We start from the raw sequence: 21323 nt of genomic DNA on the forward strand, positions 1-21323 counted from the left end.
GTTCCTAAATTCTTTTATTTTGTGACTTTACCCCCTTAAAATATGCAGGCAGGATTCAAAGCCGATTGGATGCCAGAAAGTAGTAAAAAAAATTCAACTCTTATAAAAACTACAAGGAATGTAAGGAACTTTTTTTTCATTCTGCCATTGTTAATCTACTATTATAAAAATCATAAACAACGAAATAGCATAAAAAAACTAGAGAGTACAACAACGTGTTCAGCCTTTATGTGTTTAAATTTATTCGTAAATAAAATACGTAGGGGTTGCTAATTTGATAGAGAATGCCCTACATATATTGTTACTTATTAGTTTTGATTTCAATTCTTTTCTTTTAAATTTACATAAATATTTCAATACATTGAAGTGTACACATTGACATTTGATCATCTGTTAAAAATAGTTTAATCTGTTTTCTGAAAGAAGTAAGAAAATTATACATCAAGTATAACTATGATGATTAATAATTCTTTACATGCTGTAAGAAAAGTAATCTTTAATTTTGGTTGCCTTTACGTAGCATTATCAAGATGCAAAAATAAAAATGAGATTTTTATTTAAATAGAAAGAGAGAAGAATTTAGTTATAGAAAACATTGTTTGGAAAAAGATTTTTTATTAAACTACACTTTGCACTAAAATGTATATCAAATCAATTTAATTTTCTGTTACGTACATACTTATATAATTTTCTTATGACTATTAAGATGAGAAACAGATAAATAAAGTGGGGGTTAAAAAAATAACGTTTAAAAACTGTACTTATTTTTTATACGACTTTTTGTGGTTTTAAAGGGCTCTGTAATATGGTTCGCAAAATGAAGTCGTATTGATGGGGCAAAATTTCCACGGTTTCCATAATTTTATTACAATGCAAATCTCAGGTACGTAGATATATATTGTTATTAACAAAAAAAATTAACACACCAAGAATTTTATGGTTACTAATAAAAAATGTTTAATATTGTTTCACAAGACTTACTATGTTAATAGATATTAGAGATCAATCATCATGAACTTGGATATAAATTATAAGTGTGTATAAAGTCCATTAATTTTCCTCCTGGGCGATGTGAAAAAATAGATGAACAAATTTTGAATTCAAGAAGAACTTTTGTCAACGTAATAAAAAATGTATTTAGAAAAGCAAATTTTTCTTGAAAAAGTATGTCCAAATGTTTCCTGAATAAAAAGTAAGGCTTAAGTTCATATTATGTAGTCAATTTACTTTAAAAAATCCACGCAGACGATAGTGCATTGAAACACAAGAAAATCATGTTGGACAGGAGTGGGGGGGGGTCGTGTAGGGGGACAGGGGGCTTAAAGCAATGGTATTGGCACCAAGCGTGAATCTGAAGGGTATAAAACTATATGCATCGGCGCCCATAGTATCGATTGAGTGAAACTCAGGGGAAGCCAATGGCATTAAATCCTCGTAGTCTGTATATGTCTTTCAACATCTGAGAAAATAAACATTTTATGTTGATACATAAAACATGTAGGAAATTCAATTTTAAGTTAATACCTTCTCATCCCATTTAAATTGTTCCTAGCGTTCTGTCATGAGAGCCGTTAAAAGTTTCATAAATTCAGCAAAAACTGTTCGTTGTGTCTGCTTAACGATATACATAGCACAGACGCACCGTTTAAAGTGTTTAGATGGACTATATACTAAATATACATTATATTTTCGCAGAGTCTTTTAATGGCTGTTACGTAAAAAAGCTTGCTTTGATTTACATCGTATGAAAAGGTTCTTTCTTATAATTAAATTTTCTATAACTTTATGTCATACCATAAAATGGTAACTTTTAAAGACATTTAAATACATCTGTTAACTATGTGGATTTAGTACCATTGGCTTCCTCCCCGGTGTCTAATTTTTGCCACAAGATGTGGCACCACATCTCATTTTTGGTCCTAATAAGTTTTAGCTGTTTTTATGAACGTATCAAGCATTTTAATCAATTTATCTCAAATCCACTCATAGTATTGCCCAAATTAGAGAAAAAAGTCCTTTAAAAAGAAAAGAAGTACGCGATTATTCTAAAAAATCATATCTATAAGAATCTATTTGAAAATTGTTTAAAAAAAAAAATTTTTCTAATGCATATTAAATGAAATACAAGAAGCAACATCATATAAAAGTTAGAAAGCCCATAAAAATATTTATTACAAGACATTTAGAGAAACTACCATACAGTGAATGACTTAAAAATTAATTTTCTATTTAATAATATTTTAAAAGTGATTAGTGCTTTAATCCTACCTCTTCAATTAATAAAATTTTTGTTGTGTTCTTTATTTTGAAAAAATATTTACGGTAATAAGAGTTGAAAAAACTATGAAAATTATTTTACGGGAGATTCTTATTTAAATCAGAAATTCGTGCACTTCTTCGTATAAATGAAATTCTTAAATCAGAAGATAAATTTTGTACTAATGTGTGTGACAAAACAATATTTTGAAAATAATATGTAAACAAAATAAAAAATTTTTAATCATAGACGATCTTGGATAATCAGACAACAAAAGTTGATTATTATTTTATTTTTCAAGGAAAAAAATATCCATGACTTCAACTAACATTGCATCTGTTTAAGTTCTAAAAAGTGTGATCAGTCATAAAAATTTTTGTTCATCTTTAAATTCAAATTATTGTAACATTTTCAAGTAAGTCAAACCATATGAAGAATGAAAATCAGAAAAAATGTAATAAGAAGTGATTTAATTATATGGTACGAGGCCTGATTGATTTCACACAAAAGTTTTCGGAATAATAGATAAGACTTTCAGTTATTTTTGTAATACTGAAATTTTTTTCACAACATATTAATTGCTTAAAAAAAATTTTTGTCAAATTCTCTTTATTTTTAACAAAAGTAATGACATCATGATCATTTAAAAAACCATTACATCACTATTCGTTGGACTTAATTTTGTATTGTAAAATTGAATATTGATATTTACTTCAATAACAAACAACTCTTACAATTTTCAAGAATCCAACAGAGTTATACATACGACTTATAATAAATGGACCTAATTTTGTATTGTAAAATTGAATATTGATATTTACTTCAATAACAAACAACTCTTACAATTTTCAAGAATCCAACAGAGTTATACATACGACTTATAATAAATGTACTTATTTCTGAAATCGTATCAAATTATTCTCTAGCTGTGAAAAGTCGGAAAAAAAACTGATTAATGTACTAAAGTGTACTTTTTTTTTTTTCATTAATTTTTTAAAGATACAGTTGCATGTAAATATATTTTTTTTACATACACCATTTTTAAAATTAGCTTTAAACCTTTTTAAAATTATCTTATCGACAAAGATTTTTTTCTCATGAAACACAAGATGTCAATTAAAGTATGTTTGTCTTTTAAATTATTATTGATAAACGATGCATTCCTTGATATAAATGATCTCAGTTCTTTTTTGTTGCAAAGGTAATACCTTAAAATTTTTATCTTTATTTTTTATTTATTTCGTTTGGAACGTGTATGATAAAAAATTTTTTGTTAAATTTTGATAAATACTTGTTTTCATAACTACATATTTCTATGAACTGTACACATGTACTCATTCAAATATTTATTTATTAACGTGTCCGTTATCGTTAATATTTTTAAATATATTTTATTCGATTGCAACTAAACTTTCAGTTGATTCACAATATACCTGCTCTCAAAGAGGTTGTGCATCAACATAAGTCACATTTGACAATTAAGAATTCGTAGTATGTTGAAAAAAAAATTATTACGTATATACTACCAAAAGTTCTTAATATCAACAAATCTTGTTTGAAACTCAAATCATTCCCCATATTATTGACGTACAACTATATTTTTTTTAATCTAGCAATAATTATAACCAGAGAATAAATTAGAATAAAAATTTTTTTACTATAACTAACTCTGAACACAGAAAATGCATCTTTTTATAACCTTTCATTTTTACAGACAACGATTTTCTTTTTTCAATGCGTTTTCCATGACTATAAGAAAATCTTGAGGTCAAAGTTTTAATAAAATAAACTTTTTTTTCGATGAACCACTATATTTTCATTCTGAATTGTATCACATATAACATCTTTGAAGTACAAAGGTAGAATTGAAAAGAAATTTTTTCAATATATCATGATCATACTTTGGAAGTAAAAAATATTGTTTGGAAAGTAATGGTTACCTTTGACAAAAATAAAAGCGAACGTATTATTTGATTATTAAAAATTCAACTTTGTTAACATTTGAAATTAAACGTAATATTATGATGCGCATTAGTTACGAGCTAAGTTAAAAGAATTGTTTGAACGTGCATAAAAATAAGATTATTGTAGTTCGTACGTAAAAAAATCTCTTATGTAGATTTTTTTACAGAATTTTTTAAATACCTTTAATTGTTTTTTTTTATGGAATTAACTTTTTTTTTTATAATTTACTATTCAAAACTTTGTTTGTCATCAGTAGATTTGTGTGTATGTGAGGTGAGGGTAGACCTCCGACATCCAAGCCAGGAAGTTTAACAGTGGGGACAACCAGAACTTACCCTCACCCGAAGGATCTCCAGAAAAGTATGAAGCCGATTCTATACATATTATTTAGTTGTTTTGGTGAGGCTGCCCAAATTCCAGCCCCCCCCCACCCACTGCCCCACCACAGAATAAAGGAGAATTCTTTTGTTTCTTCCTTTATTTGTATGGACTTCATTTGTTTTTAAGCCTTGCAAATCTCCCCCACTAATTTTTAAGGAGACCCTTGCAACCCTTCTGCCACCTCCTCCCACGCCATATGCCATGACGAATCCGTAATTAACAAGAATCCCCTTTACTTTTCCGCTTTCTAAGCCTTGTACATAGACTTTTGAAATTTTTATTCAAATGACAAATAATGAGAAACATTTTCTAGGTATCTATTCAATTCTTAAAGTACCTTGACGAAAAAAGATTGAAGTGACAAAATTGACAGATCGGTCATTTCACAAAAACTGAAATATTTTAAAAGAGTTAAAATTTTTTTTAATGTAAATGGATTTGTTGTAACATTTTTTTTGTACTATCTATGATTACAAGCTACAATTTTTTGGGCTCTCCTAGATCCAATCAACAAAATTTTTTTCTGCTTTTTTATTTTATTAAAGAAAAGTAGAAACCGAACAGACTATTATCAAATCTTATAATAACAAAGATGAGAGCGCTTTCTATGATAATTTGACTTTATTCTCACATTTATATCGTGTAATGACCATAAATATTCAAGCAATTTCAGTCAATAATTCAACATGACACAAATATACAAAGCGTTAAGGCTCTTAGCAAATAAAAAGCATAACAGGCTCTCATAAGCTCCTTGAAAAAACCGTATTGTGATGCATCAAATACAATTAAATATTTAGATACCTGTACATTTATGTGACATAAAAAACAGCTTTATACTAACCATAACCTTCTAAATCGACAATCAAACATGTCGAGAAAATACACGCTATTAGTAAGCGTTACGAGCTCCTAGTTGTTTATTTCAGAGAGATCAAACTTAAAAATATAAAAGGTTGCAGCACCGACTTATCTCGATGGACATATCGGAAAAAATGTCTGTAAGATATTTGGTCTCGATAGAATTTAAAACATTCAAATTGAAACGCTTTAGTTCAACTGTACGTTTTTTATTCAAGTGCTAAATTTGTCAGATTCCGGTCCCACAACTTTAATACTATGTGAATCATGGATACATTTTTTTTTAAATTCTCCAAAATGCGAAAAAATTATGCTTATGTTAATGGCTGCAACATATCATATCGTAAAGAATTAAAAAATATGTAAAGCTAATTTAGCCACTTTTTTGTAGCTTCAACTAAAATAACACTTTGTTATAATTTTAATTCGGTTGTTTCCAGCAGAAAACTTCTATTAATCATCGAAAAAAATTTTTAAATCGACATCTCCTTACACTTAGCCATTTTTTTGTAGCTTCAACTAGAATAACACTTTGTTGTAATTATTATTTGGTTGTAGTTCCAGCAGAAAACTTTCCTTGATCATTGAAAAAAAATTTTAAAACGATATTTCCTTACACGACGCGACGTTGTAATTGACTGGGGCACGAAACAGGCTATTTTAGATAAAGTGACCCATATATAATTATTCAGTTTGTTCTAAAGGTAAGTGATTCTCTTAGTCATTTCATAATTTCTTTTCAAAGCTTTGTGTATTATAAACTATTTATTTATTTATTTATTTTTTTTAACGTCATAGTTAAATTAATAAGGAACGTTTAAATTCAAAGTGTTAGTAGACAATTTTTATTCTTAGAAAATTAAACGGTAAAAACTAAAATGGTAAGAAAGTAAGTATGCAAAATTTTAATAACATATTTATTCTGTTGAAAACGCTTCATTTCGTTAATCCAATGAAAAATTAAGTAAATTTTATTTCATCACATAAAAGTACCAATGTAAATGAAGTATTGGTGTATATTTATCACGTTCCATGCAGTTTTTGATTTATACGGGCAAACCAGTGATTGATTCATAGGTTAACACACGGATGTTAAAATATCACGTTTAGTACCATATCTTCAACTCAATATCCTGAACCGGAAATTCCGAAAAAAAAACTTTGTGAGCAAAAATTTATCCAAGTTAATACAATTTTTTTTATCAGAAACTATAATAATGAGTTTTTTTTAATGTACTATTAAACCTATATTATTTGAATTAAATCAAGAGCTGTGAACTATACAATTGAGTTAAAAATTATAAACAGTCAAAGAACTTTATGAATCAAGTTTATTTTTCAGTTTCAATAACACTATTTAATTGTGAGTTTTGGACTACTACGTTTGCGGATAAAAAGTTTTCAATATCTGTGAAAAAAAAAAAAAAAAAAAAACCTACAATAAATACGTTAAACATAAACTTTGTCAAGTCATGAAAGAAAACCGCTAACACTTTGTTTGTCATAAGAAGGAACATGTTGACGCGTATTTTGTGAATTCAAAATCAAGAGACAAACCTACTTGAATATACATAAAAAAAATCACAACTTATTAGAAAAAAAATTAACTCAGAATGTGGCAAATGCTTCTTTAAAAAAGGTGTCTTAAAGAAACACATCAGTAGAATATATTTGAAAAGTAAGCATTCTTAAAAATTTAATATTTGTAAATAAAATATTATTGTTCGTCAAAAATAATGTTAAATATTTAAATTTGAAATAGGTCAACAACAATCATCTGCTAATGAACTGCACTAAAATAAAAATGTTAACAAGTATCTGTTAAAGTATTTAATGTAAAAAAAAAAATCATTTTGCTTACATTATAAATTGTGTAATAGAATCATAGATGTGTAGGACTATTTGAGTTAAACAGTTAGTCTGCTTACACCAATATCTAAGATAATTTCTTATTCTCTATGTCTTACAATAAGGCATAATTAATCAATTTTTTCTTCGTTTCATGTTCATAATAACTTAGAAAAATTTTTTTAGAAACTGACAAAATATCGTCACTCCATTTCTAAAAGAAACTATTTTTATAATTATAACGTGAGCATGTATACAAAATTGTTGAGTTAATCTTCTGGTATATAACAAAGGACTTAAATTTTGTTAGTTAACTCTGTACAAATATTGATTCGAGAGAGTTATTTTATTGTAATATAATATTATTTACTATTGCTATGCCAACAATTTTATGAATAATTTGTTCTGCATTTCAAGTCTCCTGATGAAAACAACAATGGGAAAACCATTGGTCTGACAAAATCAGAAAGTTTATTCAAATATGTTTGTTTAGGATGATTTCTTGTTAAGTTTTGTTATATTTACGGAAAGATCATAATTTTCTGGTATACAAAAATCTAAAACTATAACAGCACCATGAAAAAACAAACTTAAAGTAATATTATATAATATTATTGTATATATACACACACTCATATGCTTACATCGACGCTCCGGACGAAGACTATGCCAAGGTTGGCCCTGGACGAAAACTATGCCCTTTCGACGTCCCGGGCCAAGATTATACCCTTTTTTTCTAGTTCAGACGAAAACTATGCTCTTTTTCAGTTCCAGACAAAGACTATGCCCCTTTTTCAAGCCCGGGCGAAGACTATGCTCTTTTTTTGCGTCTGGACGAAGATAATGCCCTTTTTTCTAGTCCGGACGAAAATTTTGTCATTTTTTTTGAGTCTGGGCTAAAACTATGCCCGTGTCTGGACGAAAACTAAGTTAAAAAACATTTAAGTATTATTTACTGACCCCTCTTGTGTTGTACTGAAAATGAAGCTCCTGAAAACGATTCAACATTTTATATTAAGGTTTTACGATACTTGTATCCAAGTATCTACGAATGCCTTTGTAAAAAAACAACATGTATTCATTATTCTTAGCAGGACTAGCGGCTTTAGTATTTAGAGTTTAAATAAGTGTTTGAAAAAAAAAAAGAATGAGCTTTTTAAAAGATTTCGTGAAATAAATATTATAAAAACTGTAATAACTATTCAATAAAAGGGGATATTCTTCGTCCGAGATCCTCAAAGGGCATAGTTTTTGTCTAAACTCCGGAAAAGGGCATAGGCTTTGTCAGGAATCCCGAAAGGGCATAGTTTTCGTTCAGACCAGAGTAAAAGGCACAGTATTTGTCCAGATTTAGGAAAAGGGCATAGTTTTCGTCTGGGCTTCGAAGTAGGGCATAGTCTTCATCCGGGGCGTCGATATGTGTGTATGAAAAAGTAAAAGTAGGAATATTAAGAGTGTTTTAGTGAGTGAAGAAAAAGCGCCGATGAGATGTAAAAAAGCCTCATTGTCCCTTTTTTAGTTTCTTTTTCAGAGTATTTGGCGTTCTTAAGCCAGACACCTATGGCAGACCTTCTGGAGGAAAGGTATCTAGTGTATAAGGATGAGAAAGGTAACGTGCGAGCAAGTTTTGTAAGAAGGTGTTAGAGCGGCTGGTTTCCAGCTTGAACATCAACGTCACACGTTATAGACAAAAGGTGAAATCGAATTAAAATAAACTACATATATTAACAAAGGTGAAAAAGAAAATTTTGTCTTTACGTGGTAAATAAGGATACCGGCAAGGTCTACCATTTCAGTTAAGAAGGGCTGAGGGAGAGGGCTGTTTAATAAATTTTAACCATTTTGATCATACATGAATATTGGTTTCCATCCATTAATTACAGTTGTTGGCTTGTATTAACGTTCTTAATTTATAAATTGATAGATAAGGTATATGCACATTTCCACGCGAATCCATTTATCTTCTCGTAGGTACATAGCTATACCACGCTTCTCAAATAAATAAAAAATGTGAGCCTAATCAAACCCCTTAGCAGCGGGGCGTTCAAATCAGTGGAAAAATTAGGCTATACTTCATAGCATTGCAGCCAGAAATCTCCCTACTTACCTTGCTATAGTATACTTACAGACTGTACGGCAGTAATCGCGTGAGCAATTAAAAAGTACGAGCGTTGATTTTAAAATGGTAAATAAATTATGCACAAAATGTAAGTAAATGCAACTTTTAAAAATTTTTTTAAGAGTGATAGTAAGATATAAAAAAATCAATTAATCGGTTTGTTTTATAGAGTAAAGTTAGAATTTTTAGTATACTCAATAGTTATAGTAAAATTTTTGAGTTGTGTTACTCCGCATAAAAAAAATTGATATAACTCTCTCAAATACTGTATAAATCGTACTATATTTGATTTGATTTATTGATTGAAAAAATTCAATTTAATCTTTTCAAACAACGTAGCTCATAATTTTATCGCTAACAACATGAGTGTGTAATATACTATCTTTGTAATTTTCAAACAAAAAAAATATCAACAGTTAAAGCTAAGTTTAACGAAATTTCCAAGACTTCTAAGTGACATTTTAGTTACATGGCAAAAGTATTTTTACAGAGTAATCAATATTTTACCTGCATCAAGAGGGAACGTTATATCTTCTTTATCAAGATCATCTTCACTTTCAAGCTCGTCAAATGACCTACATGCATGTATTGTTGAAAGTGATGTTACAGGACTTGTACCTATAGTTCTGTAACTTTTCGATTGATTATTTTTATCAGTACCTTGAGGCACGCGATTCAGTTTCAAACTTTGTGAGGTCTCAGATAGTTGTAGTTGATTGCTTTCTGAAAAATAAAAACAACTCCAGTTACTATTGCTGTTATGGAAGAGATTGAATGATAAAATATAAATTTCTAAGGCAAAAATATGATTTTTTATATAAAGATTTTGTTTTAATTTTCCTTCGAGTAAGTTTGTGCCAGTGTTACGTCTTAACTTCTATGAGTAAAGGGCGGAACTCGTAGATTCGTTCTACACACAAATAAATTTAATTTTTGTTCGTCAGGAACCAGCCGTCGCACAGGGAGCCCAAACTGACTTTTTCTGTTCAAAATTATCTAGAGACCACGATTTTCGACCTATTTGAATAATTTTTTTTTATTTCTAAGGTGAGATGATTTAAAAGACATCTGTCAAAGCCAATTTTGAATTTCCGATTTAAAATTTGATTGACCTCACCTCAAATATTAAAAATTAGCAGAACGTGCTAAAAAACACAATTATTTCAATGAATAAGTATCATTTTACGAAGTGAAATTGGGCAGTAATGATTTACTATTATACTCTAAGACATTTTATGAAACATGCACAATCATAATAATTGAACTCAAAATAGTGGAACCAATATGGCGAACCGGAATCTGATCAAGTGCTTAAATCTAGACCAAAATCCCTACTCAAAAATATTCGAGATCGCTGATTACGAATTCGGGATCACGATTTGAGAATTCAAGATGGTGGATCCAATATGGTAAATCAAAATCTGGCAAGTGCCCAAATCTAAACAAAAATTTCGACTTAGAAGTATTCGAGGTCGTTGATTCTGAAAATTCAAGACGGTGGATGCAATATTGCAGACTACTCCAGACTTACTATATGTCAACAGTGGCCGACATAATAAATATAAACAAAACGATTTTCTTTAGTTAGGATGAGTAACAGTTAGAACTTTACTAGTCTTCTCCCGTCAGTTGTATGGAAAAATTTAACCGTACAATTTACTATATATTGTAAGAGTTACAAAGGAAACCTAACCTAAAATGATCGCGAATTTTTTTTTTCATTTACTAATTTATAAAAGTATACAAAAAAAGTCTTGAAATTGATTATGACCAAGGCTTGTGATTTAATATTATAAAATAGTTTCAAGTAGATAATAATGCTGATATGACACTGAAAATACAGTTCTATGGTAGGATTTCATTTTCTTCAACTTATAACAGTTCAATGATTGTGCGGTGAATACGGTATGTATTACGTTACTGTAACCTGCACACTACCTATTGGATAGCTGGCTTTCACCACGTGAACGTTATACAATATTTTTCATGGTGGCCTGTCAATGTTTTAAAGTTAGAGCAAAAAATTACCTAAATTTCGTATACCCTTCAGTAATGTAGCATTTTCTCTTTAATTTTCATTAAAGTATAATGTAAAACGTGCTTACAAGTATAGAATCAGCTTTTATAAGTAATTGATTGCATACTCTGAGTCGTTGTAAAATGAACACTTAGCGTTATGATGAGTGTACTAGTAATAGATTATGCATTAGTTGTGTAAAAATAAGATTATAAAAATAAAAATATATTTTGAAAAACAATGAGACAAATTTTTGAAGAATAGTATGTTATATGATGCAACAGTACTCTATATTTTACATGAGAGATACGATTATCGTTGCAACATAATTAGGAAGAAACAGATATTAATAATCATACATTTAATATCTTTTCATGTTAATTTTAGTAATTTCTTTGCAGCTGCATCGATTTAAAGCTTCACTTTTTTCTAGTCATTATTGCGTTGATATCAGGTTATGTATGTTTCATCTGTAGATAAGGTAAGGTATCAATCATGTAAAAAGCAAATAAATATCGTGTAAACATTATACAAATGGTGATTATCCAATGATCGTACTGACGAGTAAACGGCGGAGCATATACTACATTTTTACCACAATAATTGAACTATTATAAATTGAAAAAAATAAAATCTCACCATAGAACTATATTTTTAGTGTTATAACAGTTCCATTATCTATTTCGAACTATTTTATAATATTTCAATACAAGCCTTTGTCAAAATCAATTTCAAGATTTAAAAAAAAAATATTTTTATAAACTAGAAAATAAAAGAAAAAATTCGCGATCATTTTAAGTTAGCCTTTCCTTTGTAACTCTTACAATGTATAATAAATTGTATGGTTCAATTTTGTTATACAACTTACAGGAGAAGAATAGAAAATTTCTAACTGTTACTTATCTAAACTAAAAAAAGTTGTCTTGCTTAGATTTATTTTGAAAATATCTCGGCGTCTGTTGACATATAGTAAGTCTAACAGTCTGTGATATTGCATCCGCCGTCTTGAATTTTCAAATTGTAACCATGGATTCGGTATCAGAGACCCCAATAACTCCTAAATATGAATGTTTGTCGAGATTTGGGTACCTAATAATATGTCAGTTTACCATATTGGATCTGCCATCTTCAATTCGCAAATCGTGATCCCAGATTCGTAATCAGTAACCTAGGATACTCCTGAGTAGGAATTTTGGTCTAGATTTAAGCACTTGATCAGATTTTGGTCCACCATATTGGATCCGCAATCTTAAATTCAATTTTTATGATTATGCATTTGTCATAAAATATCTTAGAGTATAATATTAAATCATTATTGCCCAATTTTACCCCGTAAAATAAAACTTATCCATTGAAAAAATTGTATTTATTAGCACGTTTTGCTAATTTTTAACATTTAAGGTTAGGCCAACCAAATTTAAAGTCAGAAATTCAAAATTAGCATCGACAGATGTCTTGTAAATCATATTACCTTGAAAATAAGCAAAAAATTATCTAAATAGGTCAAAAATTGTGGTCTCTAGATAATTATTAACAAAAAGTCAGTTTGAGCCCCCTGTGCGCCAGCCCAAATGCCCAGTGAGCATTTTATCAAAACATAATTATCAATTTTTGAAGCATGATAAACAATTTTCATGTCCACCTCTTCATGTGACGGGCAAGAAAAGGTTTTCTTATTTAATGACTCTCCCTTTGTCATCCACGATATGTGAGGAAGAGTTTTCATAATTAACTACAATACTTTTATAGCCCACAAAAGAAGCCACATCTTTACTTTGCCAGTGTAATATTAAAACGTTAACAAGAGCTACTTTAAATTTATCATTCTTCAATTCTTTGACGAAATCTTGAGTTTTAGCATGTTCTGGCCCAGCAATTATAAATTTATAGTCGCCATCTTCGTTGCCTCTCAACGAACGCTCATTATCTTTTATTGATGGAGAACAGTATCTATTAAATAAAATGTGTACACATGGAGCATTGTAGCTCGTTAGAATTTTTGATATTTTTTTGGAAATATTTTCGAATGATTTTGGAACGTCTTTGATGCAGTGAAGTAAACAAAAGCCATCAACGAGAACGACGTCAACGCGATTTATCATGGGATTTTCATTATGCAGAAGTTTCATTAAAGATGATTTATCAATCTTGCATACGACGCCGTCTAAATAACAGAATGCAGTAGGAATCGGAAACATTGGGTAACCAAAAATTTTTTCTATACCTGCCACTCCATGCATCGAAATTCCCCACATTCGGCCAAATAAATCATGTTGCATTTTAATTTCTTGTATTTTATGATTGACCGTTTTTTTTGCTGTACATTGCTAGTTTGAAAATTAAGAATCTTGTTTTTTTTAATAGCAGATTTAAATCTGCCAGAATCTTACGAGCACTCTGATATAAAACAATCGTGCTGTTATTGACCCTTTACATCAACGCCCAAGAGAAAATCAGCTACATCCTAGGTCACGGTTCGAGCAGTTATAACGTTTTACAACGAATCACAATTTATTTTTTTGCCCATCTGTTTTGAGCTGCTATGGTATTGGTAAAATGAATAATGCCTGTGAATCGCCTAGACATGTCAGCATTCACAGTTGGCTCCAGAGTTAAATCGACAAGATTGCGAGAAAAAGAATTTCCAGTTCTTTTATTACCCAACATCGCTTTTTTTAACACAACGGCAAGTTGAAAATGTATTTATTCAACTTGTAACGTATAATTGAGATATTTCAGGATTCAGCGGGCTAACTTATTGTGGTTGAAGACAAAAAAAACTGCATAACTTAGGAATAATATACTTGTACACATCGAAATCTCCCATGCGAATGGTTCTGGTAAACATTAAATAATAATTAATAAATTCAATGTACATAACGTAGAACTGTGCTGTTTTACCACTGTTTGTATTCTAAATATTTTTTCATGAGTGATAAAAGTTTTGGATTTATTATACTATCGGTATGCAGCTTCTCAGATTAATCTTCAGCTAAATATTGACTAACGTTTTGGCTTATAGTGACACCAAAGTTTTTCGAAAATTTCTCTGCATGTAATATTTTCAAACCTAAAAAAACTATCAGGTGTAGTCATATGCACCAATTAAAATGCTTGCCACTTATAAACCTTTTCACTGTACCACTAGGTAGCAAGCCACTCTCGACCAACATGTGAGTAATGCCGGATTCCTCGATGAATTTTCCTATAGCCTTGAAGTAAGCCATCATTATATGAAAACCTCCCAAGTGTATAAAAATGTCGTCAAAATGTGGATTTTTTTACAGACTTAATTTAATAAGCGATTCTTGTGATAGCTAAATCGTATGTTACCGGCATATAATTTTTTTGGCATTCTCTAGCTATTTATTGACATCGTCGCATAGTTTCATGTGGGGTTCAACGGCGACTCATTAATCGACGAAAGATATTAAATTTTTTGCAGTTCGCTATTATCCTTAGCGATTCTGTGATTAAAACCGGCCCACATCAGCTAATTAGATATCTCACAAAAATTAGACAAAAGCGACGCAATGTCCAGCTGTTTGAAAAAATGTAGGTTACTGGCTGATGTGATACGTAACTCGCTGTCGATTGGCAACAACGTCTCGCGAAATCTAGCTTTCTAGTATATTGCTGTAATTCAGGCACGATGAGATCTATCGCACTTCTTATTTTAATAAGCTGATGCTCTGCAACGCATACACTATCACTACTCTCATTGACCACAGAGTTATTGTTCTTGCGATCATTTAAAAAAAAATGCCAACTGCATCTTGACCGCTAGTAGTTTCAACGAAACGGTCGGAATTGTCATTTGCTACCGTTTATTTTTACATGTTTCTGTACATTTTTTAATATCTGTTTTAAGCCATACGTTTGAAATCTATTTTAATAATCTATCTTAAAAGATCGGTTTTAAGATCTATTCTAATTTACGATTCAAGACTACTGACATCTGCTCTAATGCATGCCTCTTATACTGTCTTGTTTATACTTTTGAGCTTTGTTTTTTAATATATTTTTATTTCTTTATTTTTTTTTTTAATCTACTTAACTTACACTTTTTGATCAATTTTTTGGAGATACTTTGTGATATGCACCAAGGCCTCTTTCATATTCTCTATACACACATGCTTTAAAATCTGCTTTACAACTGTATTAAAATTTGATTCGGAATCCATTAAGAACTACAAATTTTTTATTGTTTTCAATACTCATTATAAAATCCCTTTGACACACATTTTAGTTATATTTTAATAAATTGCTCATACTTATTTGGAAATTTATTTATAGACGAATTTTTTGAGACTTATTTCTATATCTAATGGTTTATATTTTAATAAAATCAATACATCACTAAGTTTTCTCGAAATATAAAACTTACTCACCACAATTAATGTTCTATCTATCCTTTCAGGCACAAACAAAAGTCTTTCCTAATGTCCTCTTTTTGATGCCACTCAAAGTCCTATTCCCAGCCCTAAACCTAGTAGCAGTTGAAGTCCTTGAGTCCCTACTGAATCCTTTCTAGCAGTTACCGATTTGACGATGCACCTAATCAGATGAGTACAATTATTTATGACTTAAATAATGATTAAAGTAGAGATGCGTCACTTTGTTTTCATACTTTTGTTAGACAAAACGGTTCTTGCTTCATCTCCTGTCTACTTAACAAGTTCTACGAAAGAGCCACCACCTCTATCCCACCCTACTGCTAACAACCATATGGTTGTGAGCGAGAATAATGCAGCGTCTATCGTCAGGGCCAGTTCAGATGTTGAGCAATCACATACATAATGCTCAGATGCTCAACAGAGTAGGCATGCGCTAGCTCCAGTTATTAAGAACTCTGTCAGGATCATTTTTTTAGCAAGCTTTACACCATTTGAAAATATCAACCTTGTTATCTGTAATAAATCCTTTTTTCAATCTACGTATATGTATTTATAATCAGTTTGTTGATTTTGCTCAATGATAACTGTAAGATTTTCTTTTTAGATTTAATTGATAACTTATTTTGGAATAAGTCTCTGAAATCTATTTTGAAATTAGTCCTTACACGAGCTTAAAACCTGGTTTTAGGACGAACTTAGGGACCAGAATTGAGACAAGCTTTGGAATGTATTTTAGAACCACTGTTGATACATGCGTGGAGATCTATTCAATGACCTGTTATTATACGTGCTAACATTTTTGAGACCAGTTTCTTACGTATAATTAGTGACCTTCTTTAAAACCCGTCGTGAGACAAACTTCAAGAATTGTTTTGTAACTAGTTTTAAGAAAAAAATTGAGACAGAGTTTGAGACTTATTTTGGAACCATTTTTTTCACGCATTTTAAGACCTATTACCTGTTTTGAGACTTACTTTGAGATTCGTTTGGAGACTAGCTTTGAGACCTATTTAAGACCTGCTTTTTACTCACTCTAAAATCTATTTTACCACCCATTTTTGGTCAAACTCTAAGACGTTCTCTGGACTGGTTTCGAGACGAAAATTGAGACTAGCTTTGAGATTTATTTTTAAACCAGTATTTTACAAATATTCAGTCCTTATTTAGTATCTGATTTAAAACCGACTATAAGACTCACTAGGGGACTAGTTTTGAATAAAAATAAAAACTAGCTTCAAGACCTATTTCGGATCAGGTTTTTTTTACCTCCCTGGGTCCGTACCATATAACTTTTTTTTGCTTTGCAGGCCTATGTTATAACATAGGCCGATGTACTGAAAAATAGTTACATGGTACGACCCCTGGGATCTATTTCACTTTTCAACAGTCCTTGAAAAAAGTTTTACAACTTATTTTCAGACCAGTCTGAGAATAAGATCTGAGACATATTGTAACATCAAATTTTTCAGTAACTATTTATTTATTATTGGTTTGAAGACAAACTTGGCGACTAGATTCAAACATTTTTTCAAGACCAGACTTTTCACGCACTCTAACACCAATTTTATTACCTACTCTACGAGAAACTTTAAGGCTTCTTATGAGACCAGTTTCTTACGTATACTCAGTGACCTTCTTTAAACCCTGTCGTAAGACAGACTTTAAGACTTGTTTTATAACTAGTTTTAAGACAAAAATTGAGACTAAGTTTGAGACTTATTTTAAAAAAATTTTTTTCACGTATATTGGGACCTGATTTATTACCTATTTTGAAACTTACTTTGAAATTCGTTTGGAGACTAGCATTAAAACCTATTCAAGACCTGTTTTTTACACACTTTAAAATCTATTTCACCACCTATTTAGTCAAACTTCAAGACGTTCTCTGGACTGGTTTCGAAACGAACATTGAGACTAGCTTTAAGATTTATTGTTAAACAAGTGTTTCACGAATTCAGTCCTTATTTAGTACCTGATTTAAAACCTACTATAAGACTCACTAGAGGACTAGTTTTGAGACAAAAATAAAAACTAGCTTTAAGACCTATTTAATATCAGGTTTTTTCTACCCCCCTGGGATCTATTTCACGTTTTAACAGTCCTTGAAAAAAGGTTTACAACTAATTTTTAGACCAGTTTAAGGACGAGATTTGAGACATATTGTAAAATCATGGGATCTATTTTACTAACCGTTTTTCGTCAAACTTTAATACTTGTTTCATGACTAGTTTTGATACGGACTTTGAGACTAGCTTCGAGACTAATTTTAAGACCACTCCTTTTACGTTCTCAAAAAAGTACTCGGTTATTTGTTTTGAAATTAACTTTGAAACGCATGCGTGAACTAGTTTTAAGAGAAACATTTGATGTTTATTTAATTTTCATTTCCATTTCTTTTTTTTGTCAAGTTACGTTTTTGGCCTGGCGTAAGGTCGATATGGTACATAATTTTATGTTTATTTTACAACTAAAGCGATATATTTTTGAGATATTTACATTTAATACTACATGCATTGTAGTAGGGATGTAGCACCAATAATGTGATTTAGCGTATCGTTTAGCTGCATGTAGGCAAGAAGTGTATATAGAATTAAAATTGGCGCTTTTTCTGATAATAACATTGTCGCTACAGGCGCCACTAACTTTCATATCTTTATTAGACGTCATTATTTAATTCATCAATTGAATGCCAGCGTGATTGTGATAAGATCCAAACTTTTTTTTTCGTAACGAGAATATACTTATAAGCACTTAGCTTTTCATCTCTATCTCTACTTCTTCTATAAATAGTGTTTCTTGACGAAAATTTTATTTTTGCACTCTTAGCACGACCCACAAAAATATCTATTTTAAAATGAAAAATCCAATAAATTAACTTGCACTGGATATGGGTATATATGAAAATTAAAAAATACAATCAATAATCTTATTAAAGTACTAAATGTATGTAGATGTTTACACCCCGATATTTTACTAGTATTTAATTTACTAAGGCATGAAAGTGATTAAATATTCTAAAAAATGAACTTCTCATGCTGCAGGACTGCCTAAGCCATTTATAACTGACTGATCTGTAATACGAAACTGATGAACGTGAGAATTACTTATTTAGTAATTAAGCAACAAACTATGTTAATAATAAATAGAAAAAAATTACTACGTTTCGTAGGAGGTTAATGCAGTAGTCTACTCAAAATTAATGATTAACTATCGAAGAAATTCGTATATTTTTAATCAACTTACCTTCTTTAATTTTCCTTCTCGTGATTCCTATATTCAAACTTAAATGATGATTACTATTATTTAACAACAAACCCTTCACAACAGTCACGCTCTACAAATTTTATCAGACCAACACGGTGGACTAACTTAACTATACGGTCTTAGGTATAACACCGTCTAGCTGGATTAATAACTGTCAGCGTTGTGTCAGTTAAGGTATTAGGTATGTAACTACTAAATAAGAAAACTTTTTTCAAATTTAATAAATGATATAAAGTCTAAAGTAAAAATAATGAGTATAAATAAATTTATCAAAAATTCATAGGCGATTTTAAATGAATAATAAAATAATACATAGTTACAACTTATGTAATAAGTAAATATTGTAAAATCTAATAAGAAAAAACGAGCACGTCTAACTGAATTAATAAGTACTTTGATTTTAAAAGCAGTATTATCTTATTCAGAAATAAATTTCTTTATAAATACAGGATTATTTATTTCAAGTTTAACACAATATTGCAAACATTTCTTATTCAAGTAAACTGTAAATTAGTTCTTATATCAAACAAATTTAAATGTAAGCTTTGCCCTCATGTCGAGTATATTTCACATCCAAGAGACAGTGCTAATAGTGAACTAACATCATAAATGTGCTGGCGAGCTAAGAGCGCAGGAAAGTCCGCATAAGTCACTTTCTATAAATATGTATATATATATATATATATATATATATATATATATATATATATATATATATATGTAAAAGCAATTAAATATGGGGCATTCTTTTTAAGATTTGACCCTCCCTCTGTCCAAAAACTAAAGCAAAAAAAAAATTCTGCTTATTTTACGGGTATTGGACTACACTTTTTGTTGCAAAGTACCTCTTGATGAAAAAATGATACGGCTTATGACAGATATAGGTTATGTAAGGTAGCGTTGTGCAAAAAATTTGTTAATGCAATTATATAAGATATAAAAATGGGTTTTATTAAACAAAATAATCATAAGAATACATATCTTGGATCCTTCAGTTTAAATTCTACGTCCAAAATACTATACAAGCTAATCATTTTTTTTTGTATCCTAAGAAAATAGCTAAAGCTTTAAGTTCAATTTTATGACAATCAATAAGGACAAAAATGATGCATTTGCATTCAATAACGACTAATCATTTTTTATTTATAATTGAAGATACTTTCCATAGAACAACATACATATTACCTAAAAAAAATATATATTACAGGTCTAACTCTTGTTTTAAATAAAAATATCAATTTTGAAAAAAATTTTACATATTACTTATTTCGTCAGATTAATATTTGTGTTTTTAATTATTTTGCGATGTCAGGATTTCATTCTTACCTAAAAAAAGTTAGAAGTTTGACGTTCAAGTGATTAATAGACATTTTTCTAACAGATATTACAGTCAGGTATAAATTAAAACGTTTAAGTGTATTACAACTAACGATAGAGTACTTATAAGTAATTTGAATTACTACATCATTACCATTCTTATGACCTACACAGTACTTAAAGCCAGAGATGAGTAGAGAGATTGCTAACGTCAATGCTATGGCGTGAGACAACTTTTTTCCGCTGATCGGGGCGACCCGCCGCGGCCAGCCGTCGAACCAAGGCGCACATTTTTCGAGAGTGCGATACTCGTATCAAAGAGCGTGCGCCTACAAGAAGAGAAGTGGATTCGCGTGGAAATGAGCATATAGGCGCACATTTTGGCGACACGTAGAAGGGGTATACCGAATGTGTGCCTACGAGGAGAGGAGTGGAAATGTTGACTATAGCTATATATCTGAACGCACAGCCAAAGCAAGCGACGACACGAGTTTTTCTCTTTTGACTGCAACCGAGTAAATGCTATATATATTTAACTGACTCTTGCTCTCTCGCTCTTGCTTGAATGTTATCTATCAATCTTACATTCGATTAAATCGTGAAACTAAATGCTCATAATTATATGCACAGAATTTAATATCAAAACATTTTTTTTTTCCATACGTTAATACTTAATTTGAAATCTAGTATTATTTTGAGAAAATGTTCAGCTTATTTTTTTTAGGATAACAGTTTAGCTATAACCACTGGTTAATTATTTTTTCTCATCATAATTGTTATGAACTGTAGGACAAGCCCCGGAGGTTATCGATGAACATATGTGACTTTAAGATCTCTTTCCCTCAAAGTTTCGATAGCTAAGGTAGTAAGGGCTGATGCTACTACTGTTCTTGTGTT

General features: G+C 30.2%; 1 protein-coding gene across 2 annotated transcripts in view; it reads right to left on the minus strand.

The window, feature by feature from the left end:
* cic (Putative transcription factor capicua) overlaps window positions 1-21323 on the minus strand; it is a 1044991-nt gene that overhangs the window by 815582 nt on the left and 208086 nt on the right. For both annotated transcript variants that reach the window (XM_089595817.1, XM_089595818.1), the window contains one exon: window positions 9939-10154. In XM_089595817.1, the coding sequence (XP_089451943.1) occupies window positions 9939-10154 (216 nt within the window). The remainder of the gene's footprint in view (window positions 1-9938; window positions 10155-21323) is intronic.

Source organism: Copidosoma floridanum, unplaced genomic scaffold, assembly GCF_036245765.1.
Source record: "Copidosoma floridanum isolate Cflo_tuat_1 unplaced genomic scaffold, Cflo_Japanese_pri ptg000028l, whole genome shotgun sequence".
Taxonomy (NCBI): Eukaryota; Metazoa; Arthropoda; class Insecta; order Hymenoptera; family Encyrtidae; genus Copidosoma; species Copidosoma floridanum.